Below are 21,288 nucleotides of genomic sequence, written 5' to 3'. Positions count from 1 at the left end.
TATATTATTATTTATTTTTGGGTTGAATCAATAAATAGGTAAAAATAAATTCATTTTTATTAAAAAAAATTCATATCAACGGTCAAAAATAACCAATCACCAAATTTTGAAGTATAAAGTTTGACCAAAAGATTGATCGAATTTTGCGTCACGTGGCATAACTAGCGAGGGATCAGCTTCCTCTTACTGAAAAGTTCGAAACCTACCAAATTGACCTCACTAGACTTGATAATGGCACTACCACCTATCAATTGTCTTGAAAGCAATGAAGGGCACTTTCGGCATGAAATTTTTTACCTCCCATACCTCGCAGGCTCGTAACGAGCCTCACGCCGAACCTAAACGTTTCGATAAGAACAAGGAGTAAACAAAATCGAGTATAAAAAAACACACAAAATACATATTTTTGTAACTCTCTCTTTCGCTGTCTCTCACGCTCTTTGTGTTCTCCGCCTCTCTCTGATATCTGTTTCGCACCTTTTCTAGGGTTGCGAAGAATCTCAGATCTCTCTTTCCTTCTTTCATTCTCACGAGATTTCTTTGGCGGATCTATCGATGGCATCAATTGCAGGAACTTCGATCCCTGTTTCGGCTCGTTTTTGTTCGAGTCAGGTATAATATATTGATCTTATTCTTGTGAGATCCAATCATGACTTGTGTTTCGTGACCTCGATCGATTATCAGTATTTTTTAATATCTCGAGTGTGGATCTGGAGTTCCTGATGAGTGATTTGAACTGCTTCGTTTTTTTTTTTTTCTGGTTGATCTCATAGTTATAGTTGTTCTCTTTTGATTTGATGTGGATCTTGTTGAACGATTTGGTGGGAGTGAGGATTGATTTAATCTGAGAAATTCGTTGATTATTATTTTTTATTTAAATTTTTTGATATTTAGTGGGTCCTCCAAATTGCAATGGTTCTGCATGAGCCGTCTGATTTAGTGGTATACAATATCTGATGTTTCTCTCAAGTCTTCAGAACTTGCAAAGAAAGATCTTTCGTTGACAATTTAATTAACTCTAATTTGCAAGGAGTTCTTCTCTCAAGACTTCATAGGGAGATGGGATTGGGTTTGTAGTATTTTGTTGTAATTGGGCCTTTTTCTTTCGGATTATTGTAGTTTTTGTGGTTCCCTTGTTTCGGTTTGGTTATCTCAACCAATGCCTTCTCTAATAAAAGTTTAATTTGTAATTTTTTTTTTCTTCGAAGGAAGTAAAATAACACTTGTAAACTATGTGGTAAAAATTGTTGCTTACTGTGGTTGCCTGAATTTGAATTGTGTTACCATGCTAGGCCGGGCCTAATAAAAAATTATCAAAAGACAAGCCCTGATACAGACCATTGACACACAATTCATTGTATGCAGAACCACTTTTTCATAAAGAGTAATTATTCACTCAACAAGATGAATGCATGATTTTGATAGGTTATAGTTACAAATTCCTTTACGTGTTTCGTCGTTCCATCTAATTTTATGATGTGGGAAGCTATTGCAAAATTCATGGATTTGTTCACATGTTTGGCACCTCTGCATCTCATGTGAAAAAGAAGAATTTTTTAAAGCTTTTTCTATTTAAAAACCAATGAATTTGATCAATGCCTATGCACAACATCAATAAAGTCATTTTCCTTATGGAAAATCTAGAGGTTTGTCTAGCGGATGGTCCGGACTGGTTGTATCAACCCGCTACATGGCAGGAAAAACTTATTCACTCAATTGAAGAGGTCCAGATTGCTGTTCCAGAAAACCTTTTCCCTCGTTACATCGGAAATTGTGTACTAGGCTTAGATTCTGTTTGATGATATGCTAATTGCTCCTGATTATTTAAATTCAATGCCATATTATATGATAAACAGCCATTGTAGTATCAAGTAACGATTCCAGTTATTGTGTTTGAACTTGTCTTGCAGGCAACAACCAAGATTTCTAGTCTGAAATCAGTTTCGATTTTCTCCCAGAGGAAAAACTTTCAGTCACTGAAGCTGCAACAAGTGCCACTTCGCTTTCGGGTTTCCTGTGCTGTACGTTTTTCCTAACCATAGTTCTGCTTGTACACCCACTCTGATAGTTATACCCAAAATGAGTTACTTCAAAGCTTTTGTAGAAATGCCATTTTGATGAAAGCTTGATAATGTGGACAATAACCTAGTGTTTTAATGCTTCTTTGCTTCTTGAGTAAAGTAGATATGAATTCATATCAAATTGTGCAGTTTCTCAGAATTTGATGCAGTAACACATACTAACAAACATATCCATATATCCCTGCATTTGAATATATGTCCAATCTAGATAGGGTGGTCAGCCTGTCAGGCTTAGACCCATAGCTCAGTTGGTTTGACTCATTGCAAAACAACTTTGAGGTCGTGGGTTCAAGTCCAGCTTACCCATCCAAAAGAAAAAGCTAGTCAGTGTGTTGTCATTTCTATCTCCAAGTAAAGCATGCATGCACACATTTATTCAACTTCTTCACAAAAGAGGAAATATGCCATAAAGCAGCTCATAACCAATTTTAATTTTACAATTCAATTGAAAACATGCGGTGCCTCACCAATATTCACCATCTGATAGGCTGCTTTTTTGAATATTCAAAGAAAATATCATTAGAAGGGAACTCCCCATTTCTGGTGTTCACTATGTTGATGCAACAGTAACACATTATTGTCTTTGCTCGCAGGCCAAACCCGAGACCGTGGACAAGGTGTGTGAAATAGTGAGGAAACAGTTGGCACTACCAGCTCATTCTGCAGTCACGGGTGAATCTAAGTTTGCTGCACTTGGAGCTGATTCCCTCGATACGGTACCTGACAACTAACCATGAACTTTCCACATTTCATCTTTTTCTTGCCTATATCATTGTCTTTGATCTTGGTGTAACTTCGCTGATTTTACCAATTTTTATTGCGGGTTTGCTAAATATTGGTTGCATATCTCATGTTGTATCCCTGTATATTATTTATTCCTGTTTCAATTTTCTCATTTGTTTCGAACCCGTTATTTAAATTGTTCAAAGAGTTGAAGACAAACTTGTTGTGAGAGTTCATGATAAGGTTCTTGGAATCCTTATATAAACTCAAAGTAGGTAGAACGGATATGGTAGTCAAAATGCAAATCAGGTTCATAAAAAATGCAAACAGGATAATAATCTATTTGTTTATCCTCAGAAATAAGATAAATACCATGTCTTTGAAACGGCCCAAATATGCTTCAGCCCTTTCCCAGGAACATTCGTTCATGTGCTGTTGTCCAAGTCAATTAGCTATTGTTTCTCTTGATGGCAATATGAATAACGAATCTCAACATATCCTTGATCATTTTCATTTTGTTCTGATTCATCTCACACTTTATTTTTAAAATTTTCTGTCATTTTATACATGCATGTCTTTATTCTATAAAAATTATCGTAATTGCAGTGTGACATTTTTTTTTTTCTGGTACCGAAGTAACTGAACTGAAGATCATGTCCTCCAATCCATTATTCATATTTTACTCTGACTGTGCCTGTTGTTTGTATTTGGCTTGAATTGCGTTGTAGGTTGAGATAGTGATGGGGCTTGAGGAGGCATTCAATATCAGTGTGGAAGAAGATAGTGCCCAGACTATCTTGACCGTTCAAGATGCCGCGGACATGATCGAAGAACTTGTTGAGAAAAGGGATCCATGATGAAAAACGAAGAAACACAGAAATTCTTGGATATGGGGGTTTCTGTTTCTTCAGTTCAGTGTTTCACCTTAGTCCGTGTTATATTTATTCCCCATTAGCTAGACTCACACCAGACTCCTTTGCTTTACTATTTATGATGAACTTGCCACCCATTTCTCTTTGCTGTTATCTTAAAATAACCTACAAGTATGTTTGTTTTCTAAATTTTGTTTTTGGATGTTTTCTCTTCTGAAGTTTGGGCTATAATATATTTACAGTTCAAGATATATTATGAGATTGGAGCGTCTCTCTCTTCTTTAAGACTGTAAAAAAGACACAGATTCAATTTCTGTGCCACATACTTTGCAAAGTAGTGCAGGATTTCTATTGGCCAATCTTGGTTTTGCAATACTTTTTGGTGATTTGCCATCAGTCCAACAACAGTCTTGTGTGTATCACAAAAAATGGCAGGGGCCATGACCATGTACCAAGCAAATTTGCAGATAGGCAGGGAAGTGCGTGTCTGTCAAGACTCAAACCAATGCTCTAAAAATACCTAGGCATCAATGGAGTAGTAAGTTTTAAGTCTTAACCTAAGGATCGTAACATACTCCCACGCTTCAAGGCCAATGTCCTCATTGGTCCATCTTATGTCGAATTCCCCACAGTCCCTTGACCTTCTTTTCAAGTATTAGAAACCTCGTTCACTTTTTCCATAAGTTGCTCATTCGTAGACTAATCATTGTGGCTTACTATGACGGACCCTTCCATGTCCCATACTGTGGTAAGTCTTATTTTTGAAACTCCTTCCATATCTATATTATAGAAGAGTCCATTTTTCCTTGGTTTTTTTTTTTTTTAAGAACCCCTTCTATATCATTCGTCTGCCCAATTCAACCCTGGATGTGGGGTTGTAACAGTGTCACCTCCCCTTTTTTTTTTTTTTCATATTTAGGGTAAGTAGTAGACTTCACCTAAGAACAAGAAGGTGAAACAGTAGATTTCCTAGGGATCCTAGGAAATTGTTTATTACCAGTTTTTCTAGGGATATGTAGATTTGGGAATGAACGGCTGAGATAGGAAGATTTCTTTTGGATTCAAAGAGCCCATAATTCTATATTTGCTCTCTCATCTCAACTCTATGTTTGATAGAGAACCTGATTAGATTAGTGTGAATTAGGCAATTTGCAAGATAGCACCATAGGATGTTGGATTGTAGGATTGTACGAAAGAAAGCCTATTAGACTTTCACCTCAGCGACCCATCGTTATGTATTATGGTAGAATGCAAGTGAGTGAAAAACGGAAATGTAAATCAAATGCAATATAGAGTATTAGTAGGTATAATGTCGACTCAAAAGCCAAAAACTTTCAAATGATGTCATGTTCGGGTTTTGATGAAATTAAATCAGGGTCTTGTTAACATGTGCCTTAAGGGCACACATTAAATTGCAATAAATACACTTTGGAAATTGGATTTTGTACCGAATTTTTTTAAATCGGAACCTAAAACAGCAACATCATTATGCACAACACGCCAACTCAACTTTAATCGATAATACTATCTTAAAGAAAAAATTACTTAAAGGACCTCGGCGGAGAGATTTATTTTTAAATAAATCCTAAGTTTTGGGCAGTAGCTTGACACTTTTTTATTTATTGTCGAGCTCACCATTTTTTATTGAGTGCTGAGTTTACAATTTTTATTGTCGAACTCACTACTATTTATTGTCGAGTTCACCATTTTTTTTATTTATTATTGAATTCAACAATAAAGAAAAAGGGTATTGTTAATGTGTGCCCTAAAAGCATATGTTAAAGTGCAAAGAAATACACTTTGACAATTGAATTTTGTATCGAAAATGGTCTTGATTTTTTTTATTATCAAAATACCCTTAGATTCCAATTTCCAAAGTGTATTTATTACACTTTTATGGGTGCCCTTAGGGCACACATTAACAAAATCCTAAATAAAATGGTGAACTCAACACTAGTAAAATCCACCTATTTATGGGTCTTTTTTTCAATTAAAATACATGGAAAGATCAACTAAAGATTTGAGATAACAACTTGTTTAGATGATATCAAACCAAAAGAATCAATCTTGATCGATTTTCATCCAAAAATTAAGAAAAAAAATTGTGAAAAACCCTAGTTTTCTTACATACATCTTCAAAATATTTGAAAAAATCATTGAAAATAACTTCCTTTTTCTTTTTTAAATCCTTTATGACGGAATGAAGTCTCCGAAACTCGAATGAGATGCTAAAAATCCAATTTTTTCAGTAAAAATAATGAGTTAGAACAGTCAGGGCATTCGATCATAAGAAATGTGGGAGATGAGGTCTTGGGACTTTGTTTTTCATTTGACTAGTAAAGGAATTTGACAGTCTTTCTTTGATTTGTTCTTCCCTTTGTTAGTAAGTCAAAATATGACAAAAAAATCGATACGTGAAAATTCAATTTTGGACTGCAAAAATCCAATCTAAAATTCGATAGATGAGAAATACTCATATTATCCGTCTCATTTAAATTTTTTGATAATATGATAATGATGTTAATAGTGATAGTGATGATGAAATTGGTGATGTTAATGGTGATGGTGATGATTATAGTGGTGATGTTAAGGGTGATGGTGATGGTGATGGTGATGATTATAGTGGTGATAATAATGAGGACGTTGAGATTATTGTTCCATTGGTTTATAAAAGAAGACCAAAGTCAAGGACAAATCATCAATTTGTAAAATTAAGGTGTAATCTCAAATAAATTTAGAGGGCCATGATATTATTTTATTTCTTTAAAGATCAAAGGGGCATTTGTCACATAAAAAATGAGGATTCTTCCAAAGTTGACTTGTGTTACAAGTCACAACTTACAAGTTTGCACTTTACAACATACAACAAATTACAATACTCTTTCGACCTATTTTTTTATAAAAATTCATAAAAAAACGCATTTTATTCCTTTTTAACTTAAAATACGTGAATTATTCAATAATCTAGAGAATGATATTTTCATTGAAAAAATAATTAAGTTGTAAAATTTTCAAGAATTAAAAAAAGAGATTGCTAACAAAGGTTATTCCATCAAACCACTCAAAATTGATTGTAGAATGACTACCTGGTCATCCTCGAGTGATACTTTGTTAATTGGTGTGTCATAAGTAATACTTGGTGTGATAATATTTTTTTAAATTAAATTTAATAATGATTTTTTGACATCCCCTCTAATATACACTCCCATATGCCCTCTAACATGGCATGGGCTAGAATCATAGATTTTCTCGGATATACAACTATACAACCTCATAATATGTACAATTGTGTATCACGAGGAAATGATCTATGATTCTAACACATGTCACATTAGGGAACATATGTCAGAGGGAGTGTCAGAAAAATCATTGTTTTAAATAATTTTTTGATGCCCCGTCTAACATATGCTCCCACATGTCCCCTGACGTGACATGGATTAGAACTATAGATTTTTTTTCCTCAGGATATACAACCGTACGTCCTCTTAAATATGAGCAATTATGTATCCTAAGAAAAACTATATGATTTTAGCACATGGCACATCAAGGGGCGTATGTTAAGGGGTGTAAGAAAATCATTATTCATAATTTTATAAAAGGGTCTTGTTAAAGTGTGCCCTTAAGGCATACGTTAAGGCATTTTCGAAACAAAATCGAATTTCCAAAGTGCATTTAGTGCACTTAACCACGTGCTCTTAGGGTACACTTTAACAAAATCCTTCTATAAATATTGCATATAGAAAAGAACTCTTATCATTTCCTCTACGATCAACAACACAATGTGTGTGCGCGCGCGCGCGCCTTCACGATGACATCAACACGATCATTGGTAAGCTACATGTTTCACTATTTTATTTGTTACAGAAGAATTTTTATGCAATTTATTGGCTTTTTTTGGGTTTTAGGTTTAGGGTTAGTCGTTTACCAAGCTAAGCTCTTTATTTTATTTTTTTACATTTTTTTTTTCCTTTTAATTATGCGTCTGATATTTCAAGTGCTATTGATTTTGATCTGTAGAGCTCTTACCAATACCTAAAAAATCCACCACTAAATTTAAAGAATTTATTTTTGTGATTTTTGGGTTACAATCTCATGTTCCCACCATTGATTTTCATTGAATATAAGGTGACTTTGAACAGAGTGGACTAAGGCTTTGTGGATTTATAAATGATTCTGTAGATTGAGCTAAACTTGCCAAATGATGTTGGGATATAGCGCAAGGGCTTTGAGTATTGCTTTCTATTGCAATTTTTCGATGAAATTATCTCATGGTTTGTCCCCTTCTGATGGCACTGATACTAAGGTTCTTTAAAAAAAAATTATATTAAATTATTAATAATTTCATATTTCCGATAAATTTAAAAGAAAATCATATCTATGTTCTGTTTGTTCATAACTTTACTGAGCACGTAAAAAAACTCACAATTGTTTTGTTGATGGGAGCGAATACTTGCAGATCACATACAACAGGTAACACTCCGTCACGTGAAAAATACACATTGCACCTAGTGAAGCGTACATAATTTAGCATCTCAATCCAAAACCCTTCATACGCAATAGTGAGGCATACATAATTTAATGGTGGGTCCTTCCAATTCAGCCATTGTTTCAAATTTCTCACCAATTTAGTTGGGGTTTCAAATTTCGGTGGTTGTCTCTATAGAATTATTTGGTCGTGTCAACTCTGTAACAGCTAGACAACTTCCCACTAATTCAACATGTTCCAAATTTCTCACCAATTCAGTCGTGATTTTATATTTTGATTATCTCAACTTGAATGATTCATCTGAGTAAACTCAGTTTCCCATTTGATGTGCAACAGATAAGGGTATTATGTGAATTAGAAAAGTTTAAAAAAAAAAAAAATTGGGATTTTTTCTACAATGGAGTGCTACCTGTTTTATGTGATCTGCAAGTATTTGCTCCCTTTGGTATAATATACAAGATTTATTATAAAAAGATTTGGGTATTGAAAATTGTGTGAAACTTGATGGGGGAAAATAGTAGAACAAAAAATATGATGAATGATGAGTTAATGGATTTCAAAGCTCAGTAGTGCCTCTATCAAATGGTAGTAAATATCGTAAAAAACTATTGGAAACGGTGTGAAATTTGATGTGAGGAAAGTGAGGGAACAAAATGTAAAGATGAATGGTGATCCTATTGACTTCAAGGCTCGATGAAATCTTTGACGCTGTTTAAAGGATAGTTATCAAATGAAGATTGCTAGTGCACAAAGGCTCTAAATAAAAAATGTAAGCAGGATACAATGAAGCACAAGTCGTTGGTGTTATAGTCCAAGCACTAGTATGAATACTCACTATGCTAAATTTAATAAGATTCTTTGGGTTCTTGCAAACACTTGGATCCATATTAAAGTTCGGTTTTTTTTTTGAATGTGTTATTTGTACAAAGTGCATATGCAATTTATGACTGTTAGGTCATTGTAAAAAAAAAAAAGTATGTGATGGCATACTACAATATCTGATCGAATATTGCCCCCCTGTTTAAATTTTGACCATTTGAAAATAGTTATTATCATTATTTTAATTTTTGAACCTACCTACTTTTTTTAATGTGTTAATTGTACGAACTGCATATGCGATTTCTAACTGTTAGGTCATTGTGCCATTGTACAAAAAAGTATGTGATGACATATTACAATATCTGATTGAATATTTCCTTACAGTCTAAATTTTGACCATTTGAAAAAAGTTATTATAATTTATGAAACTACTTCTTCTATCCTCCTCCCCCCCAAATCTCAATCCTCTAACTCTCTAACATCAACACAATCATTGGTAAGCTCCATGTTTCACTAGTTTATTCCTAACAAATGAATTTTTATGCAATTTATTGGCTTTTTTGGTTTTAGATTTAAGATTATTCGTTTTTATCAAGTTTAGCTTTTTTTTTTCCTTTCAATTATGCGTTGTAGTATCGATTTTAATATGTAGGGTTCTTGCCAATACCTTAAAAAACCCCTACTAAATTTAAAGAATTGTTTTTTTTTGTTTTTTTGTGATTTTTTCTGTTACAATCTCATGTTCCCATTGTAGATTTTCGTTGATCACTAAATATAAAGTGGCTTTTGACAGAGTGGAATCTGAGGAACATGATTCGTTTAGCCGACACAAAATCTTTGGGATAAGTCTTTGTTGTCATTGATGTTTGATTCTCTCAAACATGGATTCTTCGATTGTGTAGATGATTCTGTAGTTTGAAGTAAACTTGCCAAATGATGTTGGGATATTGCGCAAGGGCTTTGAGTATTGCATTATATTGCAATTTTTCAATGAAATGATCTCATGGTTGTTCCCTTCTGATGGCAGTGATACTATGGTTCTTTTAAAAAAAAAATTATATTAATAATTTTTGGTTGATCCGCAGTGCTGAATTTTTGGTTGCATCATTAGCTTAATTTCATCTTTTCGATAAAAAAAATATAATTCTTATCTATGTTCCATTGTTCATAAATTTATTGAGCACGTAAAAATTTGCAGTTGTTCTGTTGATTAGGTATAATTGATTAGTGGAAGCTGTTGTTTGTAAATTTCTTACCACTTTAAAAGAAAATTTCTACTATTATCTAATTTTCAATACTTTTGCAGACTGAGTTTATTCAAGGATTTATACATTACTTCATTGTTTGGAAATCAAATAAATTTTATTCTAGATTTGTGTCTTTTATAGGTAGGAATTACTAAGCATTCTTTCATTGCAAGGCCAAATGAAGCATATCATAAAGATTTTGACATTGCTTGTGGCCATCTCTGCATTTTGGATCGGTCTCTTGGAGACATCTGTAGTTCCATGTAGCCATGCATGGTTGGTGAGTTTCCAATCCTTTATTTATTATTTTGCTCAAGTTTTCATCTAATTCGTTATTTTCTTAACTTCCTCTCTTCTTGTTTTCTTGCCAGCTACCAGTCTACTCTATCGTGTCGCTTGGATGCTATGGTCTTTTACTGGTTGGAGTTGGTTTGATGCAATTTCCAACATGTCCTAATGAAGCAGGACTACTGCATCAGGTTTTTCTTTTCTCTTATTATTGTTTTTTTTTCTTTTTACGTACATTTTTTAGAGGTATATAATATATTGTAAAACAGAATAATACAAAGGGGTGTAGGAGGTTGATATGACCTACCTAGAGTTTTCCTTTCACCTACACAGTTAAGCTCTTCTATGGCATTTGATTATAGGCTTATGGCTTTAAATTTGTTAAGTTCTATATTCAAGGAAAGCCTTATCCCAAAATTTTAGGATACATCGAGGACATGAAGGGGTGGGGGCCAACCTTTCATTACTCCCCAACATTTACCTTACGTGTAAGTGCGATGGTGAGTCAGTTGATCACTTGTTGCTTCACTCCAAGTTGGGGCCCATGAGGGTTGGAGCCATTTTTGTTTTCTCGCAGTTTGGCTCTTGGGGGTGTCTTCCAAAGTCAGTTGCAGATTTATTTGTGGGTTAGTGTTCGTGGGGCGGGCATTTTGTGGCTGCCAAGAGAGTTCTTTGGAGCTATTTGCCATTTGTTGGGGCTTGAGCTCAATAACCATATTTTTAGGTGCAAGATTCACGAAGAGCTTAGAGGTGTCTTCTTTGATGATATTATAGGAAATTGGGACAGGGTTTGTAACATAGCAATGGCTTAGTTTGGTTTTCTCTGTTTTTCTTTGTTGTAACTTTCTTGGTTGGTCTCCTCAACCTCCATTTTCTAATATAAGTCTTTACTTATCAAAAAAAAAAAAACTCTCAATAACTTGGGTTTGTCATCTTTCTTTCTTTTCTTTTTTTCATAAATTTATTTTGATATCGTAGGATGTGCCCCACCCCCTCTTTGGAAGTAGGACTAGTTCCTTTGGATATGCCTGCCCACCCACCACAAACTGGTGTATTGGGTGTAATCATGTGCTCGCCAGGGGGTGGGATCTCAAGCATGAAGAAAAACAAGCTTGAAGGTGATGAATGGTTTTGGAAAGAAAAATAAGGGTTTTTTTTGTTTTTTAAGTAGTTGAAGAAGAGGGTATGTAGAATTCAAAACACTGATTTCGTGGGCATACATTACTTCACATAACCCCTTTTATGTGAAGCCTTTGCAGCATACTTGGATTCGTCCCTCTTGTGAGTGCATCAATTGGTTCATCTTGTTAGATGGATACTTCGTTTAAGGAATCTCCTATGTGGATTCTACCCATGGAAGAAATGTTCTACAAGAGAACTGATCTTATTTCCTGTTTATCGAGATTTAGTTTTTATTTTATTTTAGAGAACTTGGAATCAAAAATTTTATTTTGTAGGACATTGTAGAAGCAAAGGAATTCTTGAAGCAAAGAGGAATTGATTCGGTCAGTGGGTAAGGTTTGATCGAAGCATTTCTTTTTCACATTCGATTTAAAGAATCCTAGACAGATTGTCAACCGAAGATGAGCTCCATGAACTTAACTCGAATTGGAGTGGACACTGTGACAGTATACATTAACTACCGACTTGACTCCACTATGGAAATTCAGATGAAACCTAGTTTTGTTTAAGTTTTGTTTAAGTTTTGTTTAGTTGTGAAAATTACAAGCACATAGAATGCAAGTTAGAAGAGATTTTATGTAAACTCAGACCTAAACTAGTTATTGTGTTTTCTATTTGTTCAATTTGCTTTGATTGGGTTCAGTTAGTCCTTGCATCCGACGTTAACAATTCTTTCATTGGGTTTGATACAAACAAAAACAAAGATTAGTTTTGCGTGAAGTTGAATCAACGGAGATTAGTTTTTTAGGTTATTTTCAAGTTATCTTATTATTATTATTATTTTATTATTATTTTTTTTTTGTTTTTTGTTTTTTTTTTTTTTTTGTTTTTGTTTAATTACCAAGGAAGATAAGAGAAAACCATTATTAAAACCTTCAAAGAGACAATTTCGGATTGAAGAACTCAGAATTTTTTTTTACGGATTTTGTTTGGTAGGTTTAGACCCTTGTTAGCCATTCGGAATACGGCAAAAATTCGATTCGTGAAAAATTTGAGTTCTATTCGATTTTAAATTGGAAAAATCTGATCCAAAATTCGATAAATGGAAAATAAGCGGCATATGTTTCATATGTGTATTATCTGGTATTATTTCAAAATTTTGAAAACAAAAAATTTGGCCATATGAGTGTGATGATGATGATGATGATGAAATTGGTGATGGTTATAATGAGGACATTGAGGCTATGGTTTCATTGATTTTTAAAAGAAGACCAAAGTCGAGGGACAAATCATTAATTTGAAAAATTAAGGTGTAATCTTAAATAGATGTAGAGGTACATTCCATTAGTTTTTTAAAGATAAAAATAACATTTGTCAAGTAAAAATTTGGATTCCTCCAAAATTTTAAAACATGGCCGTTTCAAAGTCAATTTGTGTTACACGTCATGACTTTCAAGTTCGCACTTTGCAACATACAACAAGTTATAGTAGCATTTTTTTCCACCTAAGTTTTATTAAAATTTGTAAAAATCATAAAATTCAGTAAAAAAAAATGTGTTCTATTCTTTTCAAATTTAAAATCCATGAATTATTCAGAGTAGTTCAATAATCCAAAAAATAATACTTTCATTAAAAAATATTAAAAATTCATGAATTTTTCAAGAATTAAAGGCGAAATTGCTAATAAAAGCTCAAACGAAACATGTTTCAATTAATTCTGAAACATTCAATACTTACCTACCGAACATTATAAAATTGATTGGTATTTACCTACTAAACAAAAATTTCTCATGTAATTTTTATTTTTTATTTTTATGTTTGGTATGTCATCACTAAATCTCTATGTATAGGATCAGTACGTACTTATCAAACCTTCCAAAAATGATTCGATACCAATACATTGAACAAAAAATTCACGCTTTTTTTTTTACAATTGGGTATTATAAGCACATATGGTGTGTGCAAATAGAACGATATTTTTCTTTTTCCCTTTCAAAGGACCGATGTTTGTTTTCTTGAGTCGTGGTTATTTGAGTCCCCTATGCCCTCATTATTCTTTTTTTTTTTTTTTTTTACTTATATGTTTATTAATTCAATATTAATATCTTTATTATTATAATGAAAGAAAACAGAGTAGAAGTAGTATATCATCAAATTTTAGATTTCAAAATTAACCCCTCTTTAACATTTAAATTTAATATAATTACAGTGATAATTAATTTTTAAAATTAAAAAAATATCTTTTTTATTTTGTAATCTTCAATACGATCACTTAAATATATTTCAAAATTACAAATGAGCCCTTTATATTCATGTGTATTTTATTATGTAAGTTAAAAAAATTCGAGTTCTGCAGTTTAGAAAATAATTAATTAAATTTTTTTCTTAAAAAAACACTTTAGTTAAACAGCAATACGACTGTTAGACAGTTGAAATTTCCCTTTTTTTTTTTTTTTTTTTTTTTTTTTTTTTTTCTTTTTTGCTACAAACAAAAAGGTTTAGAGAGATTACCCCACCTCAAAATCAGACCGTTGCCACCTCTTATCGGACAAAACTACGCTCTATCTCCAGATAAGTACAAATCTTTATAATTAATTCAATAATCTCATAAATACCCTTCCTTGCACATCGAAATTACAACACTTGTCTTACTCTTTGCTTGTAGTGTAGTCATGGGTGACGACAATGTGTTGAATTGGCCAATTAGGGGTGGTGGTTCATGGTTGCCATCTTTGAGGTTTGAGGTTAAGGTTTTCGAAAAAGAAAAAAAATTTCAACATGAATTTGAATTGTTTAATAATCTCGTCAAAATCTTATACTTGAGTTTGAAGTTTGGGCTGTGTTTTGTTCATCAAATTGACACACACAATCCATGAACATAACACAATTATGATCAAAACATGATTACAATATACAAATCGTAACCACCAATCTATCAATCAGGAGTAAATTTTCAATGGGAACATTTGTCCCCACAAAAATTTTTAGTTACCTTCATTAAAAAAAAATCTTGAATCCATCTTTGTTATAGATTGTATAAGGGTTAAGTTGTACATATGTCAACATAACTCAATGATTAAATAAATCAAATTGGATTAATCAGATTGATGTCTCTAATTCGAACACAATCCATTTAATAATCAAATTAGAATACATTCGCACAATTAAGATCCAGAAATAATTAGATTTAATTCAAACCCACCAACTTTTTGTCGTATTCGTTACTAGGAATTACATCGCTAGTATATTGTATTTTAAGCTTATAATATAAGACAGGATCTTATTCAAGACAGAATGTGGTTGGAGAGGAAAATAAGAGTAAAAGTTGGGGTAGTTTAGTCATTTAAAGAATAATCATTTTGGATTTGTTCGTTAGCGAGACTCTAAAAACTCTTTGCCTCGAGGTTTTCAACCTCTGCGGCTATATACACACCTGTCGAATTTTGGTTGGTTAAAGTGTTTGTCTAATTTCTAAACGGAACAAAGTTTAAGAGAGGATTCCTTTTTTTTTTTTTTTTTTAAATATATATAAAAAACACAAGTTGGAGTTTTCTGTTCAGTTCTTGAGAAGTACATCTCACAACTAGACACAGAGAGAGCTCTGTTTCTTCCTCTCTCAGCCCCTCTCTCTCACTCTCTGGAGCCAGCAAGCAGAGAGAACTCAGGTATGCTCTTTGTGTGTGTGAGATTCAGATTACTCTTTATTTAAGTCTATTGGTTGAAAAACCCTTGATTTTTCTCTTAAAACCAGTCATCTTCAAGCCCTGGATCTCTCTTAGAAAACCCTTGATTTTTTTTTACTGTAAAATTTCCATTTTTTTCCTATTTTCCCAAAAATCCCATCTTGATCCTGTGTTTGAGGTTTGAAGAAAACAGAATCTTAGGGTTTAAGAAGTAGGTAGAAGTTTTGTTTTTTTTTTTTGAATCCTAGAGGATGAGTATGACTGGTTTGAGAGAAAACAAATCGAGGTATTCTTTGGCTAGCGGTTGAAGACGAGGGTATTTACGTCATTTTGTTCATCTCTTATTAGAGAAGAAAGAGGTCAAGCGGTATAAGGCATCGGTTTTGAAAAACATGGTGTACGTCCAAAGGTGACGTCACTCATATTTGATTTGAATTCGTTCGATCAAATTACTAAAATACCCTTAGACAATTGATTGGCTGATATTTCCTCAGCCTTTACAAACCGGTTTCTAGCCGTTAGATTCTAACGTCACCATGATTATAAAAAAAAGAAAAGAGAGCTTCTATTAACACACCAACGTTTTCTTACCGACTGATTTCAAAAGGATTGGTGTGTTGTAAGAAAAACTTGGTGTGCTAATAGAATCTCTCTAAAGAACTCTCAACGTTATAGATGACCAGTCCACCTGGTTTTGTTTCATAGATTCAACAAAGAGTTCATACCATTGGTCCAAGTAAATTGCCACGTGGCATATTTCTATGTTTGAATCACTAAATGTTCCATGGCCCCATCCTCATGAGAACTAGATCCAACGGTTGGAATCCTTACAATTATCTGATCAGATTTACTGTGATCCATTAAGATTAAACTATCACAGCATTTGTTAAGTATTAGTTTTATTAGGATATGGGAAAGTTAGCTGCATAATGACGAAAATACCCTCAGGTTGACTATTAATTTTGCTCATCTGTAAGATTTATTTTACGGCATTTTGGGAAATTTAAGTAAACTCAAGTGTTTTTTATTTTTATGTAACTGTAATTATTTAATTTTGTTGGTGAAGGTAAGAGAGATGATGGCATTGAAGAAGTCCTCTCACTCATGGTGGTTTGATAGTCACAACAGCCCATGTCGCTCCACGTGGCTCCAATCCACTCTTTCAGGTACTCATTCCTTCTTTCAATCCATTTTCATAATGTTTATTTTACTACGCATCACATTGTATCTGATAATAGAAATATAAAGTTATTCCCATTAATCTAAACTTTTGAGCATATTTTTTATTTTAATTTTTTAATTTTTTTTTAGAAAGATTAATGAGATTATAATAGGGGTGTCAATGGGTCAGTTCCACATGTACCCAGAACCGGAACCTAAATAAAATCTCGGTTCCAATTCTTAATGAGTTTGGTTCCGGGTATGAGATCCTTAGAATCAGAACCGACTCAACAAATACCCGATACCCATATCGGGTACCCATTAAGATGGATTTATTTTCATTTTAATTTTTTTTGAACGAGAAAAACATGAGTATCGAATAGAATTGACAATTATTTATAAATGTAATAATTTAACTTGTAATTCCTCAATGAAAGTAAAAAAAATTAACCAAAAAGTCTTTTAAGTAAATCAAGCTTTTGAGAAGAAAATCACAGAAAATTAAAGTAAGAACCATTTATTGATAGTTGAAATTTATAAAAATTTGAAAAATGGATGAAAGTATATGTAGAGAAAAGGTAAAAATTAAAAACTTCACATTTTCTTTATATTTTAATTTTACTTCAAGATATCTCTTTGTAAGCATTTAATTAGATTACTAATTTTATTATAGAATATTATAAACTTACTAGTCGGGTACTTGAAGAAGACCCGAGTCTCATTGGGTCCTTAAGATAGCTACCCAAAACTGGACCCAAAAATGATTGAGTCCATATTGGTAGACCCAAAACCGATTAATCGGTTTTAGTTATATCAAATAATTGGATACCCATTGACACCCTTAGATTATAATGGGAGACTGCTTCCCAATGTAAACCTAAAAAACTTCTTAATTAGAATAAATAATACCAAAAGAAACATACAATCTGATAGGGCACATTATTGATCCTCTCATCATGGATATGTAAAACATTTGGATGGTTAGGATTGTCTTAATTGCATTGGAGTGCATGGTTTTAAAACTCTTTAAATCATTCAACTCGATTGGATTTTGAGGTGATTCGCCCCAAAACTCAATGGAACCAAACAAATCATTGAGTCAACTTAGACAAGTTGCTTAAGGTTTATGAAGTGTTGATCCCACAACTTAGGTTCAAATCCCATTGAACCAACTTTCTCGTTGACTTACCATTGGTGTTTTTCAGTTGTGTCATGGGCTGATTTTGTTGTAGAATCACAAAGGGTGGGCCACATATTCATGTCACTACAGACATAATCGTTGAATTTCATACAATCCATATATGGACCTAGGCATCAAACTGTGAGCTATAGTCCCACGTTGCCTCCGTATATAACCCTGGGCTATATATAAACTTGAAGCCAATTTTGTAAGGATGAGTTAGGCCCATGGGCTTCTACATGGTATCAGAGTGGGCAAGCCGATTTTGAAGCCCCCTCACACGTTACATGTGAGGGGAGTGTGAGCGATTGTCCCACACGTTAACTTGGGCTATATATAAACCTGGGGCAATCCTCTCTTACAAGCCGGTTTTGTAAGGATGAGTTAAGCCCATGGGCTTCTACACAATCTTCATAAAAAATTTAATGTTGTGCTCTTTATTTTTGTCTGATTTTTTGCATTATTTTTTATTGTTACCTTGTTTCTCGCACCAAATTTTATACTGAAATGAAAATTGAAGATGATAAAGTGTGGTATTTAGTCCCATAACACTAAAAAGATGTATTGGGGTCAATGAAATGGTCTTTCTTTCATAAGCTCAATTCATAGATACTTCAATAGATGGTGACACCTTTAAACAATAGAAGAAATGGTCTTTTCTTGATGATATTTCCTACATATTGCTTAAATGTTGGATCATTGAAAATAAATCAAACTTCCTCTCTAGAGATGATTTAGCCATTTATTTGATTCTCATTTACCTTCTCTCAATTACTAAACAGAGCTAGATGAGAAGACAAAGGTGATGCTAAAACTAATAGAAGAAGACGCGGATTCTTTTGCCCAACGTGCCGAGATGTACTACAAGAAGCGTCCGGAGTTAATCAACATGGTCGAGGATTTCTACCGCACGCACCGTTCCTTAGCAGAGCGATTTGATTTGCTCAAAGCAGAATCCAAGGCCCGCTTGACGACACCATTGGGATTCCTTTTCTCGACCAAATACCAATCTAAGAAGTTAATGAGTCCAATGGAGAAATCCTACGATAGCTACTCCGAGACTTTTGGTTCTGAAGATTGTGGGGATTCTGAAGTTGATGATCCCGAACACGAGGAAGTAACCCAACAAGAAGATGAAGCTGGTGGTGAGTCTGAAGTTGAAGACCCTGAACTAGAAGAGGAGGAAGAAACACAAGGTGGTGGAAGAATGAGAGAAGAAAGAGTTTCAAGTGTGATTAGTCAAAGTGAAGTTATGAAGCTTAGAGAAGAATTAAAGAGGCTAAAAGAGGAGAATAAGATTCAAAAAGAGCAATTACTTGCAAAAGATGAAGAGAAGAGACAAGTAATTAGACAACTTAGTTTATCTCTTGAGATCTTAAAGGAGAATTTGAGTGAAACCAAGAAGAAAAACAAGAGCATTCTTAAGGAGTACTCATCCAAGAAATGGAATCCTTTTGATTTCAACTTATTTTCAGGGAAATTATTTTCTGGGTTTTCAAGATAGGAACAAAGGGTATGTGGCAAGCAGACAAAGTGTAATCTTTAGAAACTTAGTTCTATATGTATGTGGTAAGCAAACAAAGTGTAATCTTTAGAAACTTAGTTCTATATGTTTTTGAATCTCTAGGCTTTATTATAGTCGTAGGTGGTGTGATTTCTTTTCATGATTCATTCTTTTCCTTCATTTCAAAGATATATATTTTTAATTTATTTATTTTTTATTTCCTTCTCTCGCATTCTTAATCACATTTAAGTCGGAATCATTAGGATTCATGTTAGGAGAAAGTAAAGTATTTACGCCTTTTCCCAACTTGACGTAATCTTTCTCCTTTATCTGTATTTTTTGTATATTTTGAAATGGTCAAATCTCCATTATCATGGAAAAACTTAGATAACCATCATCATCATTGTCAAATCCTCATTCAAAAATCTGATTTGAAAATGGTTTAGAAAGGTTATGTGATAAGCAAACAAAGTGTAATCTGATTTGCATAATTAATATGATTATTTATCTTAGAAGAAAATCATGGGAAAAGATTTTCCCCAACTCAACTTCTTAGAAAATAATTAAAATTCTAATGTTATTTATTTCAAAAAAGAGAGAAAAATAAAGCGAATAAAGTTATCAGCTACTATAGGTGTCCTTTTATCTTTTCTTTCGATTTCTCGACTGCATTTGTGAGAATGGTTAGGGTTCAGTGGTGTTGGAGATTAATGTTGATCAATTTATTTTGATTCTTTAGAGATTAAAAAAAAGTGGTATATTTCTTCTTGTTTATTTGATATATTTTCTAGATTTGATTCTTTGTAACCCTAGTTCTTGATTATTAAATTTAGGTTAGATTAGGACACAATAAGAAAAGAAAAGAATGACAATTTTAATTTTTCTATTGGTTTTATTTGAAATTAGGATTTTTTTTTTCTTTCATTGGGAAAAAAAGTTTGGTGTTTTGTTTTTCTTTCTATTTGTTGTTCGACTTCAAGCATACAATGAAGAAATAATTAAGAACCATGGTGTGGTTTCATGAGTAAATGAAAAAACAGAGCACATGAGAGGAGAGAAATTTGAGATTCTGAAATTTTTTTCTTAATTCTTATTTAATTACTAGAGAAAATAAATTAATTTCATAGTTCAAAATCAAAATAGAATATGAATCCAGGAAGAGAGATAAATGAAAACATGCATCCCGGATCATTTTTAGATAATTTTTTGAAAAAACTTCTTGATTGCTTGATCTGATCCACCTTTATTATGATTGGTTACAATTATTTTTTTTATCCCACTTAATTCATTATAATTACGACATAAATTAAATAAAATGAGAAATTCTTAAGTAGCTTACTTCCCTTCGAATGAGAAATATAATTTTCATTTCTTGAAAATAGATTTCTTAGTTTCAATCATTAAATTAATGAAATCTTGAAGTTTTAATTCTTTGCTATTTGTTACTCTTTCTTTATTAACACGAACTAAATTATAGATGACCAAAATGTCAATCACTAAATCTTTTAAATTAGAATCGTCTTGAGTTGCTTTGTACTGAGTTTTCTATCTTCGTATCTCAACGACAGGATTCTATAAAAAATAAACACTCTGACATTTAAGTCAGAAAATTACCCTTCAACCAAGTAGTATATAATATATAAATCCCTACAACAAAGTGAGAAGGATAAGTGACAATTGAAATAAGAGTCGTTAGTGGACAACTTGTCAAAACATCAGGTTTGAGATGACTTGTCAACCCATCTCGACAATGGATGATATCGAGACAAATCAGATGAGTCATCCCAATCTTGGATAAGATTTAAAATCATGCTTGAACCACACGATGTTGTGACTTTCTTCTTATCAATAACGACTCTTCTCACCCCACCAAATATATAAAGAGTCCAACTTTGAAGCCGGCAGACGCTTCAAAATTTTGAAGAAACCCTCGTTGTTACAAGACATATGGCATTTTCAATTTATTTCACTCCCTACATTTCCGCCAAAAGTAGGAATAGCTCTTAAATTAGAAATGCCACGTGTAATTCATAGAAGAGGGTTTCTTCAAAATTTTGAAGCAGACTACCCGCTTCAAAGTTTTTTCCATAATTAATACACACTAGATATCAGTGGGCCCAAC

General features: G+C 33.0%; 3 protein-coding genes across 3 annotated transcripts; all 3 read left to right on the top strand.

Moving 5' to 3' along the window:
* The first annotated feature begins 405 nt into the window (after positions 1 to 405).
* Positions 406 to 3,927, top strand: LOC147395916 (acyl carrier protein 1, chloroplastic-like). The gene is made up of 4 exons (XM_086450793.1): positions 406 to 612; positions 1,911 to 2,021; positions 2,675 to 2,797; positions 3,533 to 3,927. Exons 1-4 carry the CDS (start codon positions 556 to 558, stop codon positions 3,659 to 3,661), a joined length of 420 nt encoding a protein of 139 aa, XP_086306919.1. The 5' UTR covers positions 406 to 555; the 3' UTR covers positions 3,662 to 3,927.
* A 3,423-nt stretch (positions 3,928 to 7,350) lies between these two features.
* On the top strand, positions 7,351 to 12,206 carry LOC147395915 (dolichol-phosphate mannose synthase subunit 3-like). Its single transcript, XM_086451203.1, has 4 exons — positions 7,351 to 7,505; positions 10,370 to 10,508; positions 10,600 to 10,707; positions 11,974 to 12,206. Exons 2-4 carry the CDS (start codon positions 10,407 to 10,409, stop codon positions 12,031 to 12,033), a joined length of 270 nt encoding a protein of 89 aa, XP_086307329.1. The 5' UTR covers positions 7,351 to 7,505; positions 10,370 to 10,406; the 3' UTR covers positions 12,034 to 12,206.
* Positions 12,207 to 15,148: 2,942 nt separating this feature from the next.
* Positions 15,149 to 19,302, top strand: LOC147395914 (protein NETWORKED 3C-like). Its single transcript, XM_086452053.1, has 3 exons — positions 15,149 to 15,303; positions 16,388 to 16,487; positions 18,445 to 19,302. Exons 2-3 carry the CDS (start codon positions 16,397 to 16,399, stop codon positions 19,164 to 19,166), a joined length of 813 nt encoding a protein of 270 aa, XP_086308179.1. The 5' UTR covers positions 15,149 to 15,303; positions 16,388 to 16,396; the 3' UTR covers positions 19,167 to 19,302.
* The last annotated feature ends 1,986 nt before the right edge of the window (positions 19,303 to 21,288 follow it).

The sequence above is a fragment of the Akebia trifoliata genome, chromosome 8 (assembly GCF_017979445.1).
Source record: "Akebia trifoliata isolate Shusen 1 chromosome 8, ASM1797944v1, whole genome shotgun sequence".
NCBI classification, from domain to species: domain Eukaryota; kingdom Viridiplantae; phylum Streptophyta; class Magnoliopsida; order Ranunculales; family Lardizabalaceae; genus Akebia; species Akebia trifoliata.
This window is presented reverse-complemented; position numbering and strand designations above follow the sequence as displayed.

Coding starts and splice junctions, on each gene's coding strand:
- LOC147395914 (XM_086452053.1), top strand. CDS start 16,397: ATGATGGCATTGAAGAAGTCCTCTCACTCATGGTGGTTTGATAGTCAC. Junction 16,488..18,444: donor GCTCCAATCCACTCTTTCAG/GTACTCATTCCT, acceptor ATTACTAAACAG/AGCTAGATGAGAAGACAAAG.
- LOC147395916 (XM_086450793.1), top strand. CDS start 556: ATGGCATCAATTGCAGGAACTTCGATCCCTGTTTCGGCTCGTTTTTGT. Junction 2,022..2,674: donor GCTTTCGGGTTTCCTGTGCT/GTACGTTTTTCC, acceptor CTTTGCTCGCAG/GCCAAACCCGAGACCGTGGA. Junction 2,798..3,532: donor GAGCTGATTCCCTCGATACG/GTACCTGACAAC, acceptor ATTGCGTTGTAG/GTTGAGATAGTGATGGGGCT.
- LOC147395915 (XM_086451203.1), top strand. CDS start 10,407: ATGAAGCATATCATAAAGATTTTGACATTGCTTGTGGCCATCTCTGCA. Junction 10,509..10,599: donor CATGTAGCCATGCATGGTTG/GTGAGTTTCCAA, acceptor TTTTCTTGCCAG/CTACCAGTCTACTCTATCGT. Junction 10,708..11,973: donor AAGCAGGACTACTGCATCAG/GTTTTTCTTTTC, acceptor TTTATTTTGTAG/GACATTGTAGAAGCAAAGGA.